Below are 27,177 nucleotides of genomic sequence, written 5' to 3'. Positions count from 1 at the left end.
CATCTCAGCGGGGAATCAGGGCGCGGGACCTGAGCGGGGAGGGAAGGGGCCGAGGACCACCGGGCTGCGCCCCGAGAGGCGGGGACAGGCGGGGGCGCTGCGCCCGCGGGATGTGACATCAGCGAGCGGCGCAGGCGGCTGGAGCAGGCAGCTCCCCTCTGCTGCGCGGTGCGCACCTCGCCCGGGAGGACGCGGACCGGCCGGCGGCGGGATGTCGGCGAAGGAGAGGCCGAAGGGCAAAGTGATCAAGGACAGCGTCACCCTCCTGCCCTGCTTCTATTTTGTGGAGGTAGGTGGGCCAGGGCCTCGGCACCGCGCGGTTTCTCCCGGCAGCTCCGGGGATTCGGGACCTGGACCGGGTGCCAGGGTGCACGCCGCCTGGAGTGCCCAACCCCCTCCCCCCTCACCTTCGGGGAGCTCCCTGCCCGGTGCCTGGGACTACCTGCCCCCCCTTCCCAGGCGCTGGCTCTGGCGCTGGCGCTGCGGGGCGGCCTGCAGGGAAGGGTACCTGTGTGAGTGGGGGGGGGGGGTTGGTTCCCGGGCCCCCCCTGGCTGTGGGCACAGCCTGGGGCTCCCAGGGGCCGGGAGGCCATATTCCTGGGTTTGTGTCTCCAACCTGCGAGTGTGCCTCCAGAATCCTATGCGCTTTGATTAGGAATTCAAATGCGCAAAATGCACACAGCCCTGCCCGGGTGCATGAGGGCTGCGATGTGTACAGAGTACGAGGGCTATGGGTGGCTTTATTACCAAAAACACAAACAAACCATAAAAGCCTTCTCCTGGCATAGCCACTATGGTGCTCCCATCGGCTCCTAAAACTGGGCCTGTGAATCTCGGCACCAACCTACGGGCCCTCTTCCATGGTTAGCAAAAACATTATACACGCACACACACACATGCATGCATGATGGCTCCCTGTCAGTATGCACGCATGTGTGAAAGACGTGACATCATCTGGTCTTACGAGGTTTGTCCATGTGCATTTGTCCTGAGCTGTGCTGAGCAGGATTACAGACAAGCAGTTAACCTGCCATGTATCCCTAAGGAGTCTCTAACTCACCAGAATGCAGTGCTTCGGGGAGGGGGCGTGGGGTGGGGCCATGGAGATTGGCAGGTGCAGGCCTTTCCTGCAGGGGGGGAGGGGGCCTTGCTAAGCCAGAGGCTGATGAAATCGCAGGCCGGGAGAAATGTGGTGCTCGGGGGAGTGAATGCAGGTGGCGAGGGGCATGGCGCTGTGCTGTGCGATCAGGGCCTGCATTGCATGGCGGCTGGGAAGGCTGTTGCTGAATGATCCATACCCCTCCTCGGCCGTCACTCGGCCAACTATGGAGGCTCAGTACTTGCGAGGACAGATGGCAGATCCTGTGCTGTGGCTCGGGAGGCTTATCTGTCGTGGGGCCGCCCCTGCCTGACACTGGGGGAGGGGCTGGCCAGGCTGTCTTCCTGGAAAACAGTCTGTTTGCAAGTGTTGTCTCAAGAGTCACAAATGGTTTTAAGGGGAGCCCCTTGGAAGAAAGAGGAAGGTGGTTTGCAGAAAGTGTCAGAGAGATGATGGCTGCCTCCCTCACCCACCACCCCTGGGAGAAAAGAAATTGTCCTGTTGACTTAAAGTAACGAATGGGCCCACTCCCTGCGGCCTTCCTCTTTCCAGGAGGGGTTTTGAGGCCATGTTTTAGGCGATTTTACCAAGAGATAATAAAGAATTTCCTAAAGAGACGTGTGGGCAGCAGAAGACGCCCTGGTGAACAGAGTAAAGGGCCCCGCCTGCGTGGCTCAGGGGTTGAGCGTCGACCTGTGAGCCAAGAGGCCACGGTTCAATTCCCGGTCAGGGCACAGGCCCGGGTTGTGGGCTTGATCCCCAGTGTAGGGCGTGCAGGAGGCAGCCGATCCATAATTCTCTCTCAACATGGATGTTTCTCTCTCTCCTTTCCTCGCTCTGAAATGGATAAAAACGTTTTTATAAAAGGGTAAGAGAGTAGAAAGATGGGCACCTGCTTCTGAGTTAAACCCTGCCCAGCCGTTGGTCACGTGGCTGACCCGCTGTTTGTAGGAAGGCGCTTTCATTGACGTCGGGATGGACTCCCTGTGCCTGGGAGAGGCGGGTTGATTGCGGGGACCCACCGCCCCCCCCGACAGAGCACAGGGAGGTCGGCCGGGGCTGCTGCGGGTGGATGAGAGCCTCCGAGCCACAGGGCTTCGAGGAAAACGCTCCCCCCGCCCCCCCCCCCCCCCGAGAGGGGCGCACAGCGGGGGACGAGGGCTGTGCCTTTGCTGGACCCAGGCGTGCGCTTCGGAGGCACCTTGGACGGGCGGGCAGGTCCCTGCCTCTAGACCAGCCGTGGGCAAACTACAGCCCGCGGGCCGGATCCGGCCCGTTTGAAATGAATAAAACTAAAAAAAAAAAAAAAAAAAGACCGTACCCTTTTATGTAATGACATTTACTTTGAATTTATATTAGTTCACACAAACACTCCATCCATGCTTTTGTTCCGGCCTCCGGTCCAGTTTAAGAACCCATTGTGGCCCTCGAGTCAGAAAGTTTGCCCATCCCTGGTAGAACGTTAACAGTGAGCACGCCTCACGAGGGGTCTCGAGGCAGGAACATGGCCCTGAAGCCGCCCCTCTCCCGGGTGGGAGCCCGCATCACCCTTCACCCGGACCCGGTGGCTGCCCTCCGAGAACTCCCGCAGGACAGCAGGTCCTGGAAGCCCATTCGTGGCGTTTGAATGAGCATCCATGACACTGTCTTGGGGTGCGGAGAACAGCCACAATCCTGGCTTGCGGATGGTCTCCCTGAAACGTAAATGCAGGACGGATGGCCAGAGACCCTCTAGAGAGCGGGGAGACAGCCCCGCCCCTCTCTAAGGGCCTGGGGGGGGGGTGGGTGGCATTGCGGGTCGCTGGAACGACTCATATGAGTAAGTCTAGAGATTCCATCTGCTCTGTTCAGGGAAGGTCATGGTCATGGTGGGGCAGGAACTCTCACACCAAGCGCATCGGGGTCTTATGGGGAGAACAGAGCAGCAGGGGGAGCGGTCTGCTGCCCTGCGGGTTCCCACGCACCCTCCACGGGCGGAGTACCCCTCAGGATGGCGCCGCTGCTGGCTGCACGCCTGGTACCAGGGGAGGCCCCTCCCGCCCCTCCCAATGCTCCTGGGAGGGGCTGTGCATGTGCCTAAACGTGCTTCCTTCCTGCCCGTCCACCCTGCTCAGGCTGCTGGGGGTGTGGCTGGCTTATTCCTTTTACATAAACGGCAGCAGCGGCAGGAAGCCCAGAACCTCACACGTCTGCCTTGCACCCACCAGAATGGCAGCGGGAGACCCCCCTTTTCTAGGTGACGGGGGAGAGTCTGCTCCAGCACCCCAGCCGCTGGCGAGGCCCCGCTCTCCTCTCCTGGAGGCACAGGGCACCCAGGTCTCTGATGGAAAAGAAGGGGAACCAGGGAACAGATGCCCGAGTTTTAGGGAGACTACACGACGGCATTTCCGCAGCTACGGAGACAGATGCTGAACCTCAGCCCTGCCATCGGGGGTGGGACACCATCCGTAGGCACCACCGTGTGCCCCCGTTCTCCACGGCCACGTCACTCAGACGGTCTCTGTCCTGCTTTTCTCAAACAGGGAGAAACAAGTGCTGGCTTCTACCAACCTCAGACTGAGGTTAGTGACGATGACGACTATCGTAATAAAACTAAAAAATAAAAATAAAGAAGCTCAGCCGGTGTGGCTCAGTGGTTGAGCGCTGACTTATGACCCACGAGGTCACAGCTCAATTTCAGGTCAGGGCGCATGCCTGGGTTTCGGGCTGGATCTCCGGGGCTGGGGCGGGGGGAGAGGGGGAGGTGTGCTGGAGGCAGCCGATCCATGATTCTCTCTCATCATTGATGTTTCTATCTCTCCCTCTCCCTTTCTCTCTGAAATCAATAAAAAAATATTTTTTAAAACAAAACAACAACCAAAAAGTATCTGAGGCACCATAGTTCCTGTTTACGCTGGGAATGTGTTACCGACGTCACAACATGTTTCCGCTCAGTACGTGCATACAGCCCAGGCCATGTCCAAGCAGCCTCTCTTTTAAAAAGATTAAAATGAGGCCATGCCCCACTCCCACTCCGGAGTGAAGTCTTCTAAAATCAGGTGCCGGGGACCTCTCGTTTGATTATCTTTTTCACCATGGCCGAGCGGGTCAGGGCTTGAAAAGGGTTACGAGTTCCCCGGGGACACGCGGCTGACAGGAACCAGGGCTGTGCCCCATCGTGAGTGTTTCTAGAATCCCTCCTATGAGACAGCTCCCCGGGATGACCACGCTCAGAACACAGGTCACTCCAATGCGACATGTGAACGGATTGGGCGCGCCGTGTGAAGCTGGACCCAGACGCCCAGCGCACGCGCTTCGCGACGCCACGTGGCGTTCAACAGCACGTCAGAGCGGTCCTGAGTGATGATCTGCTTTTCCCACGGGCTGGGCCGTTTGGAAAGCATGGGTCTAGCTAACATCGGAAGATTGGCCCACCTAGAATTTCACAGTCCCTTCCCTTGCCATGAGGTCTCTGACGGACAGGAGAGGGAAGAGGCGACGTTGGGAGGGTTAGAATATGATTCACATCATTGGTAGTAAAATAACTCTGAGTTTCCCATGCAGTTTAATGTAACGTGCTCACATACATTACCTCACTTGACCCTCAAATACAGCCCGGGAGTAGCTATTGCCTCTGCTAACCGAGACTCGGGGAGGCCCCAGGACTTGCCGGAAATCCACGTGGCGCTCCTCCCCCATGCTGGCCACAGAGGAAGGGATTGGAACGGAGGTTTCTAACGATGCGCACCCCAGCCTTCTATGGCTTCTTCTAGAATAAATTGGCTGAGAAACGGCCTTCCCGTACCTGCAGAATGGGAGGTTTCCTCACAGTGACGTGAGTTCTGGAACATGGGGCCACGGGCAGAAATGCTCCTTGGGACCCAATTAGTGTTGGGGTGTTTCTCCTGCCAGTAATTAGACACTCATTTCTGCTAATTGGCACAAGGAGGCTCATTGCCTCCCTCCTAGCTGCACATGCTTCTGAGACTGACATTAGACCAGTTAGGTATAAATCACAAAGGAAGTGAAAGTGCAGGGACTGGAAACCAATGCATTTCGAAGAAAAGATAAACCAGGGTGTCGTTTGGGTGTGGGAACCAGGAAATACAGGGTGGCCCCCAAAATGTATCCCCACTTTGCAGGATTATAAAGTCGGTGTTTATTTACATACAGCTCGTTTTCAAAGTGTAAAAGCATCTACAGAAATAAACTTTTGTGTGTGTGTGTGTGTGTGTGTGAATACCTGTTTTCAGAGGATGACTGTCTGGTTCAGGCTCCGCAGATAACAGGAGCAATGGAACCTCGAACATCAAGAATCATTTTGTTGGGTATCTGTGCTCCCTCCATTCCTCAACTGTTGACGGTTTTGCACCGTGAACTTTATCTTTTATGTACCCCCATAAAAAGAAAAACATCAGCTCGCACTTTAGGATAAGTTTTCTTTGTTCAGGCTTAGACTGGCTTCGCCCAATATTTCCAATCAGTTAAACCTGAAATGGAGTGAAAATTAAGTGAGTTATCAGTCGTTAAAGTGCGTATACATTTTTTGGGGGAAACACCCTATGTCTCTCTCTCTCTCTCTCTCTCTCTCTCTCTCTCTCTCTCTCAAATCAGTAAAAACATATCCTCAGGTAAGGATTAAAGAAATAATAATAAAATAAAATGCACCATACCTTCACCCTAAATTATAAAATAATAATAATAAAATTGGTGTAAAAAATCAGTATTCTCTAGCAAATGTAATCTTTTGGAACACATTTCTTTTATTTTCCCTGTTCTCTAAGACTGTTCTAATGTTCTCTGTACAAATTGCTCTATTATTATTACTCACAAGTACCTTGGCAGATGGTAATTATGAGTCAGTCTTTTCTTTCTGAAACTGCTTTCCAATCTTCAGGTAATTTTCCTCCTCTGTATTAGTGCATAAAAACAGTGTGGCTCATCCTTTTACTCTTGACTACAACACAACTAGGGAATAAAATTCCCAATGCATGATTACATAAACCTCTTTAAATATCTTTTTAAATCTCACTGTCAGTGCCATCGGAAGATGCCATGTGATTGTATGACGTGCATGTCTGTGCCAAATTTTGCACATACCATCTGTGAAATTTCGAAAGTTCTGCTGTTGAGCATTTCAAAGATGAAAGATGTCTTTGAAGATATATGTGTCAGAAGTAAACATTGTCATGTAATGCATTACACTGTCCAGTATAAGACACGGTGCAGGAAAGCAATGGATCAAATTGCTTTTCCCCAAGTGTTGTAAATATTTTGTCCGAATCACTCTTAGAAACAGTTTGATAGAAAAGACAGAGTAAAAGAGACTTCTTTAAACAAGTCAGAGAAACAGACATCAAAAAGGAAGAAAAATGTGATTCCTAGTTTGAAAACAAATAGAAAGATGAGCGCATGGGCGGGAAAACAGCGTGTCTGGGAAACGGCGTGTCTGGGAAACCGGCAGTTTCAAGCAGAGGCGTGTCTGGCGGGAATCATGTCGCCCGGATGTTGACTCCTTGTATGTCTACATGCGTGTGTGTTTGAGGTCTCTCTGATGTGTAGTGACAGCGGGGATACAGAAATGATACGACTAGGTCCGAGCCTTCAGGAGGCTTTTAGTTGGGAAGCGGGGCAAAGCCTGCACCTGGCTGTCCCAGCTACGGCTGGTAAAGACCAGCGCCCAATAATTCCCTAAAGGCAGCGGTCGGCAAACTGCGGCTGGCGCGTCACATGCGGCTTTTTGGCCCCTTGAGTGTGCCCACGAAGTTTCAGTCGCACTGTACGTGCGCGCCCGCAGGTGGTGTTTGGTGGAAGAGCCACACGCCAGGGGCCGCAGTCTGCTGACCGCTGCCTTAAAGGAAGCGCTGGGAACTCAAGAGTGAGGAAATGCTCTCCAAGGGAACCGCCCCAGGGCAGGCATTAGGAGGAAGGAGACGAGGATATTATTGATCGTCTAACAGCAACGACAATAATGAGACTCACGTGCACACGCTAGTCTTCCTCCCCGCTGTTGTGGGTCTGACTTGTACCACTTCACCCCTTTGGGCTGCCTGTGATGCTGGGCGCTAGCCTGTCCCCGAGCCACAGGTCAGAAAACTGAGATGAAGGAAACCTTCCCTGGCTCACCGGGTGGTGGTGAGTGGAGACGCTACTATTACAGCCTCCCAGGCGCCACCACGGGACCAGAGCCCAACGGTCACCTCATCACACGAGAACCTCTTGGGAATAGAAGGCATCATGGTGGTCAATACATCTTTATTTAAAAACCTGCTCTGTTTCATTAAATAAATATTATATTGTCCGCAAGTAACTAGGCCTTAAACTAAAGAGGGTTTTTTTTATTTTGTTTTGTGGTGGGTTTTTTTGTTAGTCCTCACCCGAGGATATTTTCCCATTGATTTTTAGAGAGAGTGGGAGAGAGAGGGAAAGAGAGAAACATCCATGTGAGAGAGAAACATCGATTGGTTGCCTCCTGCACGAGCCCTGACCAGGGTCCGAGCCAGGAAGGAGCCTGCGGCTGAGGTACGTGCCCTTGACCAGAATAGAACTCGGGACCCTTTGGTCCGCAGGCTGATGCTCTATCCACTGAGCCACACCGGCGAGGGCTAAACTAAACAGATTTTCTGGCGGCAACACGCCTGCATTTTCAGGCGCCGAAAGACCCAGCACCGGACAGCGTGTTCAGGGTATTTTCTCTTTGGCTCGGAGCGGTCTCTCCCTGAGCTTGTGACCCCTCATGGCCACACCCTTGTCTTGTTTGCCACATGATAATTGGCACCAACGAGCACTGAGCGTAGGTAGGTTGGTTGAACGAATAATTGAATCCATAGCACACAGTCTAGAAAAAAACTCGTCTCGTTTAGGTTTACCAGATACGCTGCAGAACATCCAGTGACATTAACATTTATGATAAACAATAAATAATCTTTACTGTACATACAGTAAAAGTCATTCTCTGCTCACCTTAAAGCCTGATCTCGCTCAGTGACCTGGATTTGCATTGGCTCAATCTGGTGACTCTGGTCTAGTTCTTGTTATAAATCAAGATTTACTCATTTACTCAGCCACTTGTCAACAAGTGTGTGTGGCTTCATTAAGTTATTAATGATGCACTGCATGCCGGCCATGTGCCGGGAGGAACTGTGCCCTGGGGACTCGGCAGTGAACACTGGCCGACGCTCGCTCTGTGGAGCATGGGTTTCCAGGGTCCTGCAGACACTCGCATCCCCCGGGGTGGCATCTGGACCCGAATGGGAACCACTGGGGGGGTGAGTTAGGAAGTGATAGGGGCTGAGATAGGGAGAGCAGTGAAAAATAAGTATGTGAAGTGTTACATGGACAAGGTCCTTTCAGTCCATGGTCAGGGCCCGGAAGAAAAGCGAGCAAGATGGAAAGGGTGGAGAGGGCAGGGTGGGCCAAGGCTGCCTTAGAGTTACTGCTACATGGCAAGAGGAAGCCAGCCAGACAAAGAGCCGGAAAGAGCGCCAAGGAGAGAAGGAACCGCCAATACCAAGGGCCCGGGGTAGAAGGGGATTGAGTATCACAGGAAAAGGGTAAAGGCTGTGGGGCTCCATCACATGAAAAGCTCCGCACAGCAAAGGAGCCATCAGCAAGCATGAAAGGCTACCTGCCCACTGGGAGGCCATATTCGCAAAGCTGATAAGGGGTTTATATCCAAAAAAAATGAGCTCATATAACTCAATACCTTTAAAAAATCCGGTTAGAAAATGGCTGGAGGCTCTAAGAAGACATTTTTTTCCGAAGAAGACATACAAATACCCAACACATACATAGGAAGGTGCTAAACATCACTAATCAGCAGGGAAATGTAATCAAAACCACAGTGAGATACCACCTCACACTGTAAGAGTTACTATGATCGAAAAGAGAACAGAGAAGTGTTGGTGAGGATATGGAGAACAGCAAACCCTTGTGTGCAATTGGTGGGACTGTAAATCGGTGCGGCCACTGTGGAAAACGTATGGAAGGTTCTCAAAAAAATAAAAATAGAATTACCATATGATCCCACTTCTAAGTATATATCCAATGGCAACTAAAATGCCAACCGGAAAAGATATATACCCCACCATCTTCACTGCAGCATCGTTTACAATAGCCAAGACATGGAAACAACCCCAGTGTCCACTGATAAATTAACAAAGAAAATGTGGTATATACATACAATATATTATTAACCCACGAAAAAGAAGGAAATCTTGCTATTTGCAACATTATGGACCTAGAGGGCATTATGCTCAGGCAGACTGAGAAAGACAAATACTGTGCGTGGAATCAGTATTACTTATATGTGGAATCTCAAACAACAACAAACCAAACTCACAGATACAGAGAATAGGTGAGTGGTTGCCAGTGGAGAGGGGTGGGGTGGGCAAAATGGGAGAAGGGGGTCCTGAGTTACAAATGTCCAGCTCTAAGATAAATAAGTCCCGAGGAGATAATGAACAGCATGAAGACTATAACTAATCAGACTGTATTATAAATTTATGAGACTAGACCTGGAAAGTTCTCATTACAAGGAAAAAATGATTTGTAACTTTGTGTCGTGATCGATGTTGGCTGAGTGTTGTGGTGATCCTTTTGTAATATATACAAATACCAAATCATTATGTTGTACATCTGAAGCTAATATAATGTTGCACACCAAGTAGATCTCAAATTTAAAAAAAAAAATAGCAAAGACCAATTGGATTGTCATGGGCCAGGGCTGGGAATGGTATACACATGTACAAGAAGATGTGAGAAGCAAGCCAGAGCCGGTCCTGCAGAAACTCGCATCCCCCGGGGTGACATCTTGACCAGAATGAGAACCACTGGAGGGGTTAAGATAGGAAGCGATTTGTCCTCAGATCTTTTCAGAAGCCCCTTGGGGTGATGGGTAGGAAATGGCTGGGTCGGGTGGGGTGGGGTGGGTAGGAGTGAAAGTGGAAGGCCAGTTAGGAGGTGACCCGGGAGCACAGGTGAGTGACCGCATGGGCTCCTAGCAACCGGCTGACCCCGGTGGATGACCCGGAGGCGGGCTCTGAAGGCAGAGGCAATAGTGCTCAGGAATGACGTGACCTCCGAAGCTGGCAAGAGTGGTGGTGGTGGTGGCGGGGGAACACACTCATTTCCTACTTCAAGGCGTCGGGCTCTGTGTGTGACCTGCGGGCGAGCATAAAGTGACCCCTGTCCTTCCTCCTCAGCTGCCGATCCTGGCCTCGTCGGTGGTCAGCCTGTACTTCCTGGAGCTCACGGATGTCTTCAAGCCCGTGCACTCGGGGTTCAGCTGCTATGACCGCAGCCTCAGCATGCCCTACATCGAGCCCACCCAGGAGGCCATCCCGCTCCTCATGCTGCTGAGCCTGGCTTTCGCGGGGCCCGCCATTGCGGTGAGCATTGCCCCCAAACTGGGTCCTCAGTCCCAGAAAACTGAGGCGGCCCCCACAGGGCAGCCAGTGGGTTCAAAGCAAGTGAAAGGTGAAGTCTAGCTCCAGGCCCGGGAAGACCGTGTCTCTGAGAGACCGTGACCACATCACATGGGAATGCATCACAGTTTAAAATCACTGGCATGAATAACTCAAGGAGATGTGATTGCAAATGTGAAGGTTCGCTAACAGTTTACAAATCATTTTTTAGGGGGGAAGGTTTGTAACTGCATAACTCTTGAGTGGCTGGCCCACACACTCATGAATGCATTATCTGCGTGCATACGGGGTATCTGAAGTGCGGCAGCCGCAGGGAAAACAGGTGACTATGTGGCCAACAGATTAGACTCTTCCCAAAGGCGCATGCTGATATCTCTCAGCATTTCCTCTCTTGCTTGATTGGCACTTTTCACTGATTCCGAGCACTGTGGGTCACCAACTATAAAGAGGCCATAACTCACGTGACACACGCACATGCGTGCGCACACACACGCACACACACAGAAAATACTTCAGATGCAGAACAGGCACTTGCCTTTAAAAATATGTAGCATAAAGAAATGCCCTCCCCCTGCTGGAGCTGAATTAAAAACATAGTTCTTTTTGGGTTGCTAACAGACACATTGTGAATAACACTATTTTTTTTTAATCCTCACCCGAGTATATGTTTATTAATTTGAGAGAGAGAGGAAGGGGGGGCGAGAGAGAGAGAGAGAGAGAGAGAGAGAGAGAGAGAGAAGCGTTGCTGTGAGAAAGAAACATCAATCTCCTGTATGCACCCTGACCAGGGATCAAACCTGCAACCTTTTGGAATGACACTCCAACCAACTGAGCCACCCAGCCAGGGGGAGAGCATGCTTTTTGATAAACTCATTCATAAATAAGCCTGGCCAACCCTTCCCCTCATCTCCTGTGCCCCCTGAATCCTACCTACAGGGCAGCAAACGTGTTTCGAGGTGAATCATATTTATTTCTCACAGGAGGAACGCTGCCTTTGCGTTCCTCGGGCTCACGAACATCGGGGGAGGGGCTGCTGAATAAAACGCCGCCTGGGAACGGGGTATGTGCCCCTTTCCTAAGAGCTGGCCGGTGCCGGTTCGGCGCGTCAGCAGTTTGGGGTGAGTCTCGGCATCGGCCTTCTGAAGTCTACGCTTGCTTTGGCTGTGAGTTTGTTTTCTAAAAATCCCCCCTACATTAATAATCATAACACGCTATTTGCACTGCACATAAATCACACCAAATGCTCTCCACAGATAAAATTAGAACCTAATTTTCCAAAGAACTTCATCACGCTTAGAAGACCTCAAAACACTTCGAAAATCAATGAGTTGCTTGAGCGCCAGTGACTGTGGCATGCTGGGAGCTACTAATAATGCATTTGCACGTAGCTGAGACCCGGACGAAGGGAACACATTTAAAGTGCGACGTTGCTCAGAAGAACATTGTTTTCCTGTCGCTTCTTTAAGGGCTTGTGAAAAATCCATACCGCCCACTCCTTTTATAAGAGCAACATGAACATGTGCTTTCACGCTATTACGCTAGGAAGCATTTCTCCTCGTTGGGGGGCAATGGACAAATTTATCGATTGGTTTGTTTGAAACAAAATGCTGTACAAATGGCCACGAGTCTGCTCAAAAGGCTGTGTGGATATTAACCAGCTGAGTAATTTGCTTTTCTATACCCCTGTCTTTCTCCCCGGGTATATTTTATTGAGCAGCTAGGAAAGCAAGTCTAGTTGTATCGCAACCCCCCACCCAGCACCATGACTCTCACATCCATCCCTTTGCTGACACGTGTGCTGGGGACGGGGACCTTGGCCTCATGTCTGTGTTCCTGCTTCTCTGGTTCCCTCATTTCCCATAAGAAATTCTTAACATGCCATGGAAAGAGGCTTCCTGGGGGATTCTGGGTCAAAGTTTTCTTCCTTGAGCCCTGAGAAATGGACATGGAAACAGGCGGCCGCTTCTGGAAATACATCAGCAAGCACCTCCCCTCCCCGAGGAGAATTCCATCTTTAACCGAATCCGGTCATTTTGAAAATCCATGCAATGGCATAGAGACCAAGGTTGAATGGAAGTGTGAGGAAAACATTGATGTTCTCCTTGGAGAGAGGGACAGTTGGGTGATGTCAAAATGCGGACAAAAACCCTAGCCGGTTTGGCTTAGTGGATAGAGCGTCAGCCTGTGGACTGAAGGGTCCCGGGATTGATTCCAGTCAACGGCACAGGCCTTGGTTGCAGGCTCAATCCCTGGTTAGGGTGTTTGCTGGAGGCAACCATTCGATGTGTCTCTCTCACATCGCTGTTATTCTCTGTCTGTCTCTCCCCCTCCCTTCCACTCTCTCTAAAAACATAAAATAAATGTTATAAAGGTTAAAAACAACAATACACCACTCTCTCTATAATCAAGCCAGATAGCCGGAGAGCACAGTGTTGACCTATGTGTTTCAGCGTATTAAGCAGCTCTAATAGAAAACTCCAGAAACTTCAAGGTCATTGGAGATCATGGCTGTGATGTTGCATGGTGAGACATCATTTCTGAATGGTGCTGTACCAACAGATTCTTATGTAACCTCGCATTCACTAATAAGAAGTGCATCATCATTACAGATGTAATTAAAAAGGAAACAAAATTATCCACAGAATTGTTATTAAAGATGTGGAAACGAACTCCATCTCTTTGAGCCCTATGACAATGCATTTCGGAAATGAGTGGGTAATTTTCTTGCGATGATCAATTCAAGACAACCATTATGCTATTCCATGCGCATGGTGCGCCAGGCAGAATACAGAGCCTTTTGTGTCGCCAAGCCTACCTTAAAGAGATAATGTAGGATGACATTTTTCAAGACATATAATTAACTCAATGTTCAGTGATTTGGAAAAGAATCCTTTTGATTATTTCTCTATGATTGATTTTAAAAGCCTAGCATGTATGCTGCATGATTTTCACACACACGTGGTTATTGGTAGAGTTTCATTAAGAAAATTGATTTTTATACAAATGCAGATTCCATAGTACCTATAGAATTAAATAGAGCAGAAGGCCAGGGGGTTCCTATCATGAGTTTTTAAAAGCCTATCATTTTAAATAGTTCATAAAATATTATGCTCAGTACTGGAACTGGGATGTTTCCCTGGAAAAATCTATTTCAGCCCTAATCATGGTCGTAGTCCTTAAAATGACACGACCACTTATACTGAAGGGACTGTCGGGATCTCACGTAACCCTGTTTTTCTCAGTTCCGCATGGTTACACAAGTCAATTCTAATTTCACAATAATCTCTTAGGCGCAGTAACCCCAAATATTTTAGGGTCTTTTGCATAAATAAAACTCATGATTTCAGACCTTGCTTCCCTTATACAGAGTGACCAGCAGCCCAGCGCCCAGGGCCATTAGCCGACGAGAATCCCACAGTGAGGTGACAGGTGCAGGCCCCACAGTGCCAGGTACTGAGCCGGACAGTGAGGGTAAAAGGAAAAGAGAAACGGGTCTCTCTCAGAGGGCCGGGGTTGGGGAGAGATCATCAAGAGCATGGCGGACGTGCCCTTTAACCGGGCTCTGCTAGAGGGCAGGGCGGGTGCTGAGGAGCCACATACAAGGGGACGTCGCTCAATTGGGGTCTAACTACGGTCACTCCCCTCACTGACATGCAGTGTCGTAGAATCCCACGGCAAGTGCGGGCCCCTAGCAGACAGCCTTTCTGGTGGGAGTGTGCGCGTCTGTCCACGGTTCCTAACTGGCTTACACCCAGGACACTCTGCCCAGTAGGAATGGAGAACGTCTCAGTAATGACTTCAGCCACATCAGCCACAACTCCATTTCAATCGCCCTGGAGCGCTTCCCCTGACATCAGCTTCCCTAGAGCCTCCCGGAGCCTGCATCCTCCGATAAGACGGCCCTGGCCACCTGTGGCTATGTCCCTTTAAATCCAGGTGGCCTTCCATTTTAAATAATTAAATACAATGACATGAAATAAAAACTGGGCTCCTCAACTGCGGCTGCTGAATTCCAAGTGCTCAGTGGGCACGTGTGGGTAGCGGCTCCCGCAGTGGGCAGGGCGGAGGGCTCGTCCGTGTCCCAGAAACGCCCACCGGCCACTCTGCGTTGGCAGCACCCTCCCCACCTCGCGCATGCTCTCTGCAGGTAGACCCTTCTGCGCAATCCCAGCTGCTTCACTGCCACAGTCTGCTGGGCAGTGCTCCTACCACACCCCTGTACTATTCCATTCTCCTCGGGCATCTTGTTTCCTGGGTTTGGAAACAAGAATGAGGGCAGAATCCGTCCCCGGAGGGTTCATGGGTGAGGAGCCACTGGGTGCTGGTGAGCAAAGGGCCAGGTCTGGTGCTGCCACATGGAAACTCCAGATGCCATCATGCCCTTGACCAGCGGCGGGAGGTCAGAAGGTCTAACCGAGACCCTTCCGGGGGCCTGGCTGCGAGGGAGAAACGGTCACATCGCTGCTAGGACAGCGCTTCTCTGCCTTGTGGCGTTGACCGTGTGTTAAGCGGTGACTTATCACTCACCTGAGCCCACTGAGCCCACGCGGGACCCTCTTGTCTTTGCAGATCATGGTGGGGGAAGGCATTCTCTACTGCTGCCTGTCCAAGAGGAGGAACGGTGTGGGCCTGGAGCCCAACATCAACGCCGGGGGCTGCAACTTCAACTCCTTCCTCAGAAGGGCCGTCCGATTCGTCGGTGGGTGTGGGAGCCGCAAAGAAAGGAAGTGGTTGTTTCAAACAGAAATGTCCTGTTTAATCACAGAGATTAGGTCTCTAAGGCTGTAATTTAACGTGTGCATTTCAGCATGTTTTTGTCTGAGCTCTGGCGGAAGCATGCATTTACTTTGAAATGGTTCCATTGGATCTGTGTTCATTTTTTAAAATATACTTTTATTGATTTCAGAGAGGAAGGGAGAGGGGGAGAGAGAGAACCATCAATGATGAGAGAGAATCATTGCTCAGCTGCCTCCTGCACGTCCCACACTGGGGATCAAGCCTGCAACCCGGGCCTGTGCCCTGACGGGGAATCAAACCGTGACCTCCTGATTCATAGATGGATGCTCACCCACTGAGCCATGCTGGCTGGGTTGTGTTCATTTTTAAAGTGAGAGTACGTGTCAGCAGGCCAGTAGGAATGAATGGCTCCTCACCAATGACTTTGGTCACATCAGTGATTCCATGTGGATTGTCCTGCAGTGTCTTTGTCCAGAAATTACTGCACGTAAGATGTCACCCTACAGCCCGCACCATGGCTGTTCCTCCTTGGTTATCCTAAGTCTCCGCCTCTGGTCTCTGAGACCCGCAGAAAACCCACAGGCCTGGCTAGCCGGCCTCTGTATCAATCCAGCATCTAAACCTCCGTCTCTTCTGGTTGGCATGGAAACGTCTTAATGTTCTTTGAGTCACAGGTCTTTTTTTATTTGTAAGTGGGTTGAGAAGTGAAGCCACAGCTCCTCACGCCAACAGGAATGCTGTACATTCGTTCCCCTAAGTCAGTGGAAAGGTATTGTACCTGCAACCTGTCATCTCAGAGAAATGGGGCCCATCAGCACCTCGTAGGTCATTAAACACAACTGTCTCCGCACCAAGAGGGAGTCTGGTCTGGATCATGGCCAGGACCCTGCCCACTAAGCAAGGCCCAGGGAGACGGGGAGACAAGGCTAGGCCCCGTGGCAGCATCAGGAACTGCCTGGGTGAGCATCCCAGTGCACCTGCAGCCCTCAGGGAGTCAGGGCCGGTTCTGGAGGGTTTGGCAGCTGTGGCTAGAGTTAGGGGCTGCGGGGGATCGGAGGGGAAGGGAGAGACAGAGCCCTGGCAGCTCAAGCATGGTAAGCAACTTCAAATTGTTTTTAATTTTCCTTCATTCCCGATATTTAACCCAACCCGTCACCTTAACATGTTCCAGGGGTCCTATGGTGACAGGGGTCCTATGTGGACAGGGGTCCTATGGTGACATGGGTCCTATGTTGACAGGGGTCCTATGTGGACAGGGGTCCTATGGTGACAGGGGTCCTATGGTGACAGGGGTCCTATGTGGACAGGGGTCCTATGGTGACAGGGGTCCTATGGTGACAGGGGTCCTATGTGGACAGGGGTCCTATGTGGACAGGGGTCCTATGTGGACAGGGGTCCTATGGTGAATACAATTGGGAATTGGCCTTATTTAACCAAACTGACAACAGTACCTCAAATGACTACTTTAAAGATACTCATTGCTATTCTGTTGACCTTAAGCATCTGTTTAGAAGTTAGGGATGTTCTGTATTATCTCCTCGAAATAGAGAAAACGATCACCACAGATTCGAAGGTCCATGGTGGCCAGCATCCGCGCCGGGCGCTAGCCTGGTGACAGCTCTGCCCTCTCGCGCGCAGGTGTCCACGTGTTCGGCCTGTGCTCCACGGCCCTGATCACAGACATCATCCAGCTGTCCACGGGGTACCAGGCGCCCTACTTCCTGACGGTGTGCAAGCCCAACTACACCTCCCTGAACGTCTCCTGCAAAGAGAACTCCTACATCGTGGAAGACATCTGCTCGGGCTCGGACCTCACCGTCATCAACAGCGGCAGGTAGGGGCGGCCGCCGAGCCCGGGCCAGCTCGGGGCGCGCAGGCTCCTTAGCAGCTGGGGGCCCCGCGGCCGGCCGTTTGTGGCCGCCATGGTGTTGACGTTCTTTTGCTTTTCCATCCAGTGAGCTCTGTCGCGGTGACACCCTAGAAGCCCAGCGGCGGCTCATTCCCCGCCTTCCTCCCCGGGTCCACATGTCAGGCTCACACTCTGCCGCTATCTTCCCTTCCAGCCTACTCGGGTTCTGTGATCCGCCCTCTGCTCATGGCGCTTTAGGTGATCGGGCTCGGTTTATTATAGGCTATTGATAGTTTTCCGTGCTTACAGTCGGTATGTATCCGTCCTGACGTAAGTGGAAGACTAAATGTCCATGATATTTGCTCATCCGTTGTGTGTTTTATGAAACAACCATGGGAATTGGCCTTTCGGTAGAGTTTTAAAAGGGGTCACATCCGGGACTACATGATTAAACCCGGAAGATCTGTACAGCTTCTGACTTTGCACTTCAAAAAAACAGGAGATAGAAAAACTCAAGCCGATACTGGTTTGGCTCAGTGGATAGAGCGTCGGCCTGCGGACTGAAGGGTCCCAGGTTCGATTCTGGTCAAGGGCATGTACCTGGGTTGCGGGCATATCCCCAGTAGGAGATGTGCAGGAGGCAGCTGATCGATGTTTCTCTCTCATCGATGTTTCTAACTATCTCTCTCCCGTCCTCTCTGTAAAAAATCAATAAAATATATTTTTAAAAAAAAAGAAAAGAAAAACTCAAGAACCTACCAATGCATGAACGTTTTTTCAATCAATAAAGTAAAAAAAGAAACTTGAATGGCAGGAGGTGTTTTCAAAGTTCAAGAGAAATAAGTCCCAGAAGGCTGAGGGCAGTAAGTGACTGTGGTATGAGTTGTATTTGTCATGCAAGGACTTCCCAAAGATCGGTTTCGGAGTCAAAACCAGTTGAAAAGCACATTCGCAGAAAGTCGGAGCCTGATGTGTGGAGTTAGACTCATTCGGGTGCTCGGGTACATTCAGAAGTTCTGAGCCCACATTTGTAACCTGTGGCCTCTGTCCTCTCTCAGTCCTCTTACGTTATCTTGTCTGTATTGAACGGTAACCCTTTCCATTGGGAACCAAACAACTAGGAGGACACGATTATAACTGAATTGTTTTTCCATGAAAAGAAATCTCTGTTCTTCTTTCGTTTCTTTTCCAATGTCTCTCCCCTTACCCTGTGAGCCTCCAGCTCCCTGCTTCTTCAATTATTTAACTAAACAAGAAGCTCTGTGGCTCCTGAGATAACACTCATTTCAAAGGGGACTACACAGAGGAACGTTTTGTGAAGATGAGATCTTTCTCATGCTTTATGGACTGTAAACACACACCCCCTTGGACCCATGGCTATGAGAACATAATTTTGTCTTAAAATTTTATGTACATGAAACCATACATTTAGGAGCATAGAAAAAAATGAAAAGCTTTAAAATCCTAGGTTTTATGAACTTTCACTTTAAACTGACATGATCCTAACACCAAACAATTACAAGGTCTTCCAATCCGCTTCTACTTTCCACCGTCATTGCAGTCGTGTGGGGAAGTGACCCGGGCAGGGCCAGCACCTGCTCTGGGAAGGTGCCCCACGCGGCCTTAATGCCAGTGGTGGTGAGCGGTGCCTCTCCTACCGCTCAGATGTTTCCCCGGAAAATAAATGACAGGCACTGCTGTTGCCTGGTGGCGTCTGAGCTGAACGTGTGAGCCACACGGTGTTCTTGAGCTGGTCGTGGGCGTGTGTCTGAAACAGGAGGCGTAATCTGACTGTCTTCCTTCGGCAGAAAATCATTCCCTTCCCAGCACGCGACCCTCGCTGCCTTTGCCGCTGTGTACGTGTCGGTGAGTAACGGGGCCTCTCTCATCGGTCTGTGTCCCAGAGGAAGTCAGGGATGAGCTTTCTCCTCCCAAGTCCATCCGGCCGCCGTGTAACAACAAAACAGTCGGCTCCAGCACAGGGTCCTTCTGCACACGGCGCCCAGAGCAGAAACGGGGCTGCCAGGGACAGTGCCAGAGGAAAGGACGGTTCTGCGCAGCCGTGTTAGGCACGCGGCCTGGCGTCCCTGTAGTGGGATAGGGGGCTTCATGAGGGGGCTGTGAACTGCGTGGAGGTTGTAATTCTAAAACTGAAAGCATCGTCTTACGTCCACACACGCACACATCACATGCACACACGCACACATGAACACACACACAAGCTTGAGCTGTAACTGTGAGTTCTAAGTCAGTGTCGATAGGATAAATGCTGTGCCATGAACTGTCATCGTAGCTGATTAATACAATAGTTCGTTAGCTCTTACGGGAGACAGATGAACAGGGATTATGACAAATACCTGGAGGCTAAACACGCGTGTGGCTAACTGTACCGCGTCCATCTTTTTCAGACGTCCGTGTAATTCACTGAGGTTAATTTCTTGATGCGTTCTGTCTGGTGTGTCCTTCCCCTCCAGGAGAGAGCGTAGAGAGAGCAGGGGGAGCGGGACAGTAGCACTGGTGTGGAGCGCATTGGTTAGACTTCGGAGTCAGCTTTTTATTTGATGATGATATCATAGTAAAATGACCTTCCTCCCCGACTTAACCTCTCGCTCTCATGTGTCAGATGTACTTCAACTCGACGTTAACGGACTCCTCGAAGCTCCTGAAACCCCTCTTGGTCTTCACGTTCACCATCTGCGGCATCATCTGCGGGCTGACGCGCATCGCACAGCACAAGAGCCACCCCGTGGACGTCTACTGCGGCTTCCTGATCGGAGGAGGAATCGCTCTGTACTTGGTACATGGTTGCTGTCGTTATGGGACAAGCCACGGTTTAACATGGAATCCCGCACAGACTAGGTGGCACTGTACAGATTTACTTAAAGCAGGGGTCCTCAAACTTTTTAAACAGGGGGCCAGTTCACTGTCCCTCAGACCGTTGGAGGACCGGACTATAGTTTAAAAAAAAACTATGAACAAATTCCTATGCACACCGCACATATCTTATTTTGAAGCAAAAAAACAAAATGGGAACAAATACAGTATTTGTATTTGCATGTGGCCCGCGGGCCGTCGTTTGAGGACCCCTGGCTTATAGTTTCTATTCATGACAAACAACCTGGCTGCATCTCCATTCTGACCCAGAGCACAGAGCCCACTTCCAGTCTAATGAGCTGTCAAACTCTCACCATGGGCCAGACACTGCCATCTTCGAAGGAATGTTGTATTTTATGCACACACACACACACACACAGGAGCCAGGGATGAGCATACTTTTACAGACGGGGAGAGTGAATGGTGAAAGCGAAGGGTTAGTGGAAGACCATATACCTTGCCCAGCAACACAAATGGGGCACCTGGATCCAACTGATCCAACTAATACGGAATTATTGAACAGAAATCTGTCTTCAAGCCTGATCTTTCCTCAAGGGAAGTGTCCTCAGAATAAGGAAACTGAGATTGCCCATTTCATTCATTCATTCATTCATCCATTCTACATTTATGCAATATTCTATCCGTGCCAGGCACTATACTGAGCACCCAAAGAGTGACAAATAAGATATATCCTCGAGGCGTTTACAGCGTGCAGACTAGTAAGAATACTGTAGGCAGAGGTGATTTGCAGTCTAGTGGAGGATGCTCCTCCATTTCAATGCAGTTATTAATGGGACACGAAGTAGGGACCGCTTCTCCCGGGCACTCTGGCAGCGAGAGTGCAGACAGATAGGAACCGAAGTAGTTGGAGAGATAGAGCCTGTCCCTCCCCCATTCCTATTGCTCTCCATGCCCTGAACTTGGAGACTTCTCGGGGCTAGGCCAACGCCACTGTAAATTAAGCGGCTCCATAGCTTGTTAAGTCCGTGGGATTCTTCCGTTTGGCCGGAAAAGGACACAGTGGCTACCACCTATGAAATTAGCACGCACGTGGGAGTCTGCCCTGGCTCTCATCTCTAAACGAAGCGCCTCAAAACCAAATAACCCCGCAGGGATCGGATCCTCTGTGTGTACAGGGGTAAACATCTGACTCGGAATTTCAACCTTTTCCAATGTTTTATCCCCCAAATCAAAAAACAAGAAATGGAGAGCCCGCGTGTGCAGACAAAAGATTAAATAAAACTTGGCTCCGATTTCATGTAATAGCACTAAATCCACCAACTCTGATCTCCCCACTGAAGACCAAGTTTAAGTCCAGAAAGGTCATGGGCGCCCCAACCAGGGACAGTTTCTGCTCCGTCTTCCCAGAACCTTCCGTGCCACGCTGCCCACATGGGCTGTGCTCCCGGCAACTGTGACAACACACACGCCTGACCTCGTTGTAAAACCTGGTGTCATGCCTGAGGTGTTGTTCTCGATTCTCCAAACTTCTGCTTTCCATCAGACGAGTGATAGGAAATGAGAGGTAACATGAACCATTTAAGCCCCCGGAGGTGCCACTCAACAAGAGATCCTGAAACCCAGAAAAAAATGAACCGCTGGGGAAAGCAGAAAAATGTTCTTCCGTCATTGTCCGACTTTTCTTTTCAAAACATACAGAGGATTAAACTCACAAAAACATCCCGTGGGGGGGCGGGGGTGGAGAAGGGAGAGAAAACCCAACTGATAAAAAATATAATGGGGATGGGGGTAGGGGGCCTGGGTGGAAAAGGTGAAGGGATGGAGCAACAATAAGTAAATAAATAAAAATAAAAACCTCACAGGCAGACAGCAGCATGGTGACTGCCAGGGGGTAAGGGGGCGGGGGGAGGTGGGAGAGGATAAAGGGAGATAAATGGAGATGGAAAGAGACTTGACTTGGGGTGGTGAACTCACAATACAATATACAGGTGATGTGTTATAGGATCGTACACCTGAAACCTGTATAATTTTATTAACCAGTGTCACCCCAATAAATTCAGTTTTGAAAAATGGGCTCCAGCCCTAGCCGGTTTGGCTCGGTGGATAGAACATCAGCCTCGTGACTGGAGGGTCCTGGGCTCGATTCCGGCCAAGGGCACGCACCTCAGTTGCAGGCTGGATCCCAGCCCTGGCTGGGGCGTGTTGGGGAGGCAACCAATCCATGTGTCTCTCTCACATCCATGTTTCTCTCTGTGTCTCTCCCTTCCCCTCTCTCTAAAAATCAATGGAAAAATATCCTCGGGTGAGGACTAACCCCCCCCCCAAAAAAAAAATTTTAAAAATCAAGGGATCCATATTTCTGAACAGTCTGTGCCTTGTGCTCTCACATGCACACTATTCCCCCAGTAACTGGTTTTCCTTGTTTTGCGATGTGTGTTAGTCGGTGGTGCATAGAGCGGGCACCTTGCTGATGTGGTCAGAGGTCCCCTGGGAGGAGCTCCCAGCGACCTGGTGTTCGTGTGGCATTCACCCCTCCCCGCACTCACACCCCTCCCCATATTCACACCCCTCCCCCACACTCACACCCCTCCCCAATTTCACACCCCTCCCTGCATTCACCTCTCCCTGCATTCACCCCTCCCTGCACTCACACCCCTCCCCGCACTCACACCCCTCCCCACATTCACACCCCTCCCCCGAACTCACATCCCTCCCCACATTCACACCCCTCCCCCACACTCACACCCCTCCCCACATTCACACCCCTCCCTGCATTCACCTCTCCCTGCATTCACCCGTCCCCGCACTCACACCCCTCTCTGCATTCACACCCCTCTCCCGCACTCACACCCCTCCCCACATTCACACCCCTCCCTGCATTCACACCCCTCCCCACATTCACACCCCTCCCCGCACTCACACCCCTCCCCGCACTCACACCCCTCCCCACATTCACACCCCTCCCCGCACTCACACCCCTCCCCGCATTCACACCCCTCCCCGCATTCACCCCTCCCCCGCACTCACACCCCTCCCCGCATTCACCCCTCCCCGCAGGGCCTGTACGCCGTGGGGAACTTCCTGCCCAGCGAGGAGAGCCTGCAGCACCGGGAGGCCCTGCGGTCGCTGGCCGAGCTGCACCCTGACGCCAGCCGCGTGCTGGCGGCCAAGGCCGGGGCCTGTGACGGTATCGCGCACACCGAAGGCATCCTGGCCCGCACCCCCCGCGACGCCAGCGCGCTGTCCAGCCTGAAGCGCGCCAACGCGGACGTGGAGATCATCACCCCGCGCAGCCCGCTGGGCAAGGAGAACATGGTGACCTTCAGCAACACGCTGCCGCGGGCCAGCACACCGTCGGTGGAGGACCCGGTGCGCCGCCACGCCAGCATCCACGCCTCCATGGACTCGGCGCGCTCCAAGCAGCTGCTCAGCCAGTGGAAGAGCAAGAACGAGAGCCGCAAGCTGTCCCTGCAGGTCATGGAGCCCGAGCCCGGCCAGTCGCCGCCGCGGGCCATCGAGCTGCGCTCCAACTCGGAGCCGGCGCGGGTCGGGGTGAACGGGGACCACCACGGGCCGGGCACCCAGTACCTGAAGATCCAGCCGGGGCCCGGGCCCGTGTGCAACAGCGTGCCCGGGGGCCCGCGCGTGTCCCTGCAGGCGCGCCCCGGCTCCTCGCAGCTGGTGCACATCCCCGAGGAGGCGCACGAGGCCCTGGGCGCGTCCCCCAAGGGCAGCTCGGCGCGCGCCAAGTGGCTGAAGGCGGCCGAGAAGACCGTGGCCTGCAGCCGCGGCAGCAGCCAGCCGCGCATCATGCAGGTCATCGCCATGTCCAAGCAGCAGGGCGTCCTGCAGGGCGGCCCCCCGGGCGCCGACGGCAGCGCGGTCACCTGCACGGGCTCCATCCGCTACAAGGCGCTGACGGACCACGAGCCGGGCGGCGGCGGCATCGTCCGGGTGGAGGCGCACCCCGAGAACAGCCGGCCGGTCATCCAGATCCCCGCGTCCACCGAGGGCGAGGGCAGCGGCTCCTGGAAGTGGAAGGCCCCCGAGAAGGGCAGCCTGCGCCAGACCTATGAGCTCAACGACCTCAACCGGGACTCGGAGAGCTGCGAGTCGCTGCGGGACAGCCTGGGCTCCGGGGAGCGCAAGCGCGGCAACATCGACGGCAGCGACCACCACCACCACGGCGTCACCACCATCCGCGTCACCCCCGTGGACGGCAGCGAGGGCGGCTCCGAGACGCTGTCCGTGTCGTCCTCGCGCGACTCCACGCTTCGCCGGAAGGGCAACATCATCCTGATCCCCGAGCGGAGCAGCAGCCCCGAGAACACGAGGAACATCTTCTACAAGGGCACCTCCCCCACGCGGGCCTACAAGGACTGAGGGTCGGGCCGACAAACCAGCGTGGATCCTACTCGCGCGCTGTCCCAGCAGATGGGGGGGGGGACAGTGAGACTTTGCACCAGACTAGCCCCTCCAGCATCCGTGACTCACGCACCCGTGGGAGCTGCTACCCTCAGCGCGTGGGGTGCCCCGGGGGAGGGAGAAGCACAAGGCGAGGACCTCAGCCAGGCCGGCAGCTCTGTGGGGGGCCAGCTCAGAGGACAGCGGTTGCCTTCCCTGGATGCTATGTCACTCCCCCAATGTGCCAACATAAGGGATCCCCCCCCTTTCTATTTAGCAGTGGGGGTCCAGACCTCGGTTCCCCACGCACAGGCCACCGGTTTTATATATCCATTCAGCAGAATCCGCACCCCACACTCCCCGTGGGGGTGCTGGTTAGTCTAGTCAGTGCATCTCCCACGCCACCCCCAGCCCCCCAGCCCCCCAGTTCTACCTAGCAGTGCAGTAGTGTGTGCAGTCCCTGCCTGAGAAACGCTACTGTGTGAGAGGACGCTGGCTGCTTCGTGGTAGATGTGGGCACCCCGTAGCTCCCCGTAGTGGCTGTCACCGTCCACACAGGCAAAGGTTTGGTGCATTTTTTTTTCTTAAAAACTATGCTTTCTTCAACAACAACAACAACATTGTGTGTTTTCAGCAAAAGGGAATCGCTAAGTGCTTTTCTGCATCATTTTTGTTTCTTTGCGGCTTACTTTTTATTTCAGTGTAGGCACGGCTAATGAAGAATCTGGCTTCCAGTGAGTAAATTTGCTTCACTTAAAAATATATTGTTTTAGAGAGAGCTTTTTGAATGGTTGTGATCCTACTCGGTGTTTTATGGCTTGTCCTTTATTTATTGATTTTCTATATATTTTTTGGTGTTATAGATAAGCTCTGCTATTTTTAAAGTGAAAACAACCATTGACATGTCGTCAGTGAAACGTATCGCTGTGAACTTAGGAACAAGGAACCTGAGCCAAAACTTGACCTTGGGCTACATTGCTGGCTGGCTTAGGCTGCTCTCTGAACAAGTCATCCAAGAATCCCACGCAGTTCCAGGTTATTAGCTTTTTTGATGTCCTGATAACCAGTAAACTAGGGCCACATCGGTGGGTTTCACCTTCTTCCTCATTTTTATTCATTCGACACCCACAGGAAGAATGTGAAACAGGTGCAAATGGATAACAAAAGCATCTCCCAGAATAAACGAAGGCTGCATTTCTTTAAAACATCTAAACAGGCACAGCCTTGGTGCTTCGTGTGCACACGACAGTCTTTGCTATCTGTCCTGAATGGGGCTTTCAGGAAAACAATCCTATATAATAAGAGGCTAATATGCAAATCAACCAAACGGCAGAATGACCGGTCGCTAGGACGCCCACTGACCACCAGGGGGCAGACGCTCAATGCAGGAGCTGCCCCCTGGTGGTCAGTGCGCTCCCAAAGAGGGAGCACCACTCAGCCAGAAGCCAGGCTCATGGCTGGCGAGTGCAGCGGCAGTGGCAGGAGCCTCTCCCGCCTCTGCAGCAGTGCTAAGAATGTCTGACTGACGTGGGAGTGGGCCTAAGCCGTCAGTCAGACATCCCCCCGAGGGCTCCCAGACTGTGAGAGGGCACAGGCTGGGCTGAGGGACCCGCCCCCCACCCCCCACCCCCACCCTGAGTGCATGAATTTCATGCACCGGGCCTCTAGTATTACCAATAAGAACAAAAAGAAAACATGCTGAGGTGTTTCCAACATAAACATTTCTGTTAGGTGCAAAGAAGTATTTGATCCTTGGAGCGTAGTGTGCGCTGTTTTCTACACGTTTCTTAAGAATCCTCACCTCCATGCATGACTGCCAGGGGGACCCAAGGTTACAACCAGGCCCGCCCGCCTGACCGGGGCGTCGGATACAGAGCGACCAGAAGGCCTTGTTTAGAAAGGAGGGTACCTGTCATTACCACCTTCTGTGGGGAAGGGGCGAGCTTCCAAGAGCCGCCCACCTCCGGGAGCTTAGGGATGTAGCCGAAACCAGCAGAACTGAAAACTCTGGCAATAAAATACAGATTCAGCTCCGTCCCTCTGGCAACTTCCTTCTCGGAGCGGGGAGTGGGAACCAAGCACTGCCTTGCCCACTTCTCCCCGACACCCCCATCCCGAGTCGCCTGGCTTTGGCCGGTTCCTAGGGAGCAAGGTTTTAGTACTCTGAAGAAAAAAACAAAACACAACGAAAACAAATCCTGCAGCATTTCCGGCGCAGTGTGGTATTTCCTAATCTTTCCTACTTCTTGACAACAGATTTTAAAGAACTTCTCTAGTCATTGAAGCTTTTGTTCTTTACATAAATCTTGATACATTCTTTTTCTACTCAAAGTGCCAAAGGCTACAGTTTTTAAAGACTTCCAATTGTACCACGTTGTTAAGGAAATCCAACGACAGCCGCTAGAACTCAGACCTCTGCATGTGTATTTGATAACACATCTTTTGTAAAAAAGATAGTAATAATTACAAAAAAATTGTTTACATTCCACTGGTACCTTAACTTAGAGTAAGCGAGACTGACAGGTGGTACCCTTCCTCGTGTTCGATTCCTCTCATTTGCTCAGAGAGCCCCTCCTCCTCCCTGAGCCCTTAAGCTGTGCTTTCCTGGTAAAACCAAGTACTGAACAAAGAGAGTTAATTATCTTTTTAAAGTAAATAAAGTTATGGAAATAGATATATAATATATATATACACAAAGTATCGTGTTTAATAAAATGTTACACAGTGTTTTCCAAACTGATCAAGTTTGTAAAGTGCTATAGTGTATTTTGTTAAGTACAGATCAAAGCTATCGTGTGAGTATATTGTGCTAACATCCTAGAAATAAAGATTAGATTTCTTCATCAGAA

General features: G+C 51.7%; 1 protein-coding gene across 1 annotated transcript; it reads left to right on the top strand.

Moving 5' to 3' along the window:
- PLPPR4 (phospholipid phosphatase related 4) lies at positions 1-27,177 on the top strand. The gene is made up of 7 exons (XM_059673239.1): positions 1-289; positions 10,282-10,467; positions 15,073-15,202; positions 16,879-17,074; positions 18,898-18,955; positions 19,713-19,886; positions 22,982-27,177. Exons 1-7 carry the CDS (start codon positions 212-214, stop codon positions 24,305-24,307), a joined length of 2,148 nt encoding a protein of 715 aa, XP_059529222.1. The 5' UTR covers positions 1-211; the 3' UTR covers positions 24,308-27,177.

Source organism: Myotis daubentonii, chromosome 18 (genome assembly GCF_963259705.1).
Source record: "Myotis daubentonii chromosome 18, mMyoDau2.1, whole genome shotgun sequence".
Classification (NCBI taxonomy): domain Eukaryota; kingdom Metazoa; phylum Chordata; class Mammalia; order Chiroptera; family Vespertilionidae; genus Myotis; species Myotis daubentonii.
Note: the sequence above shows the minus strand (reverse complement) of the source record. Positions and strands in the feature narration are given on the sequence as shown.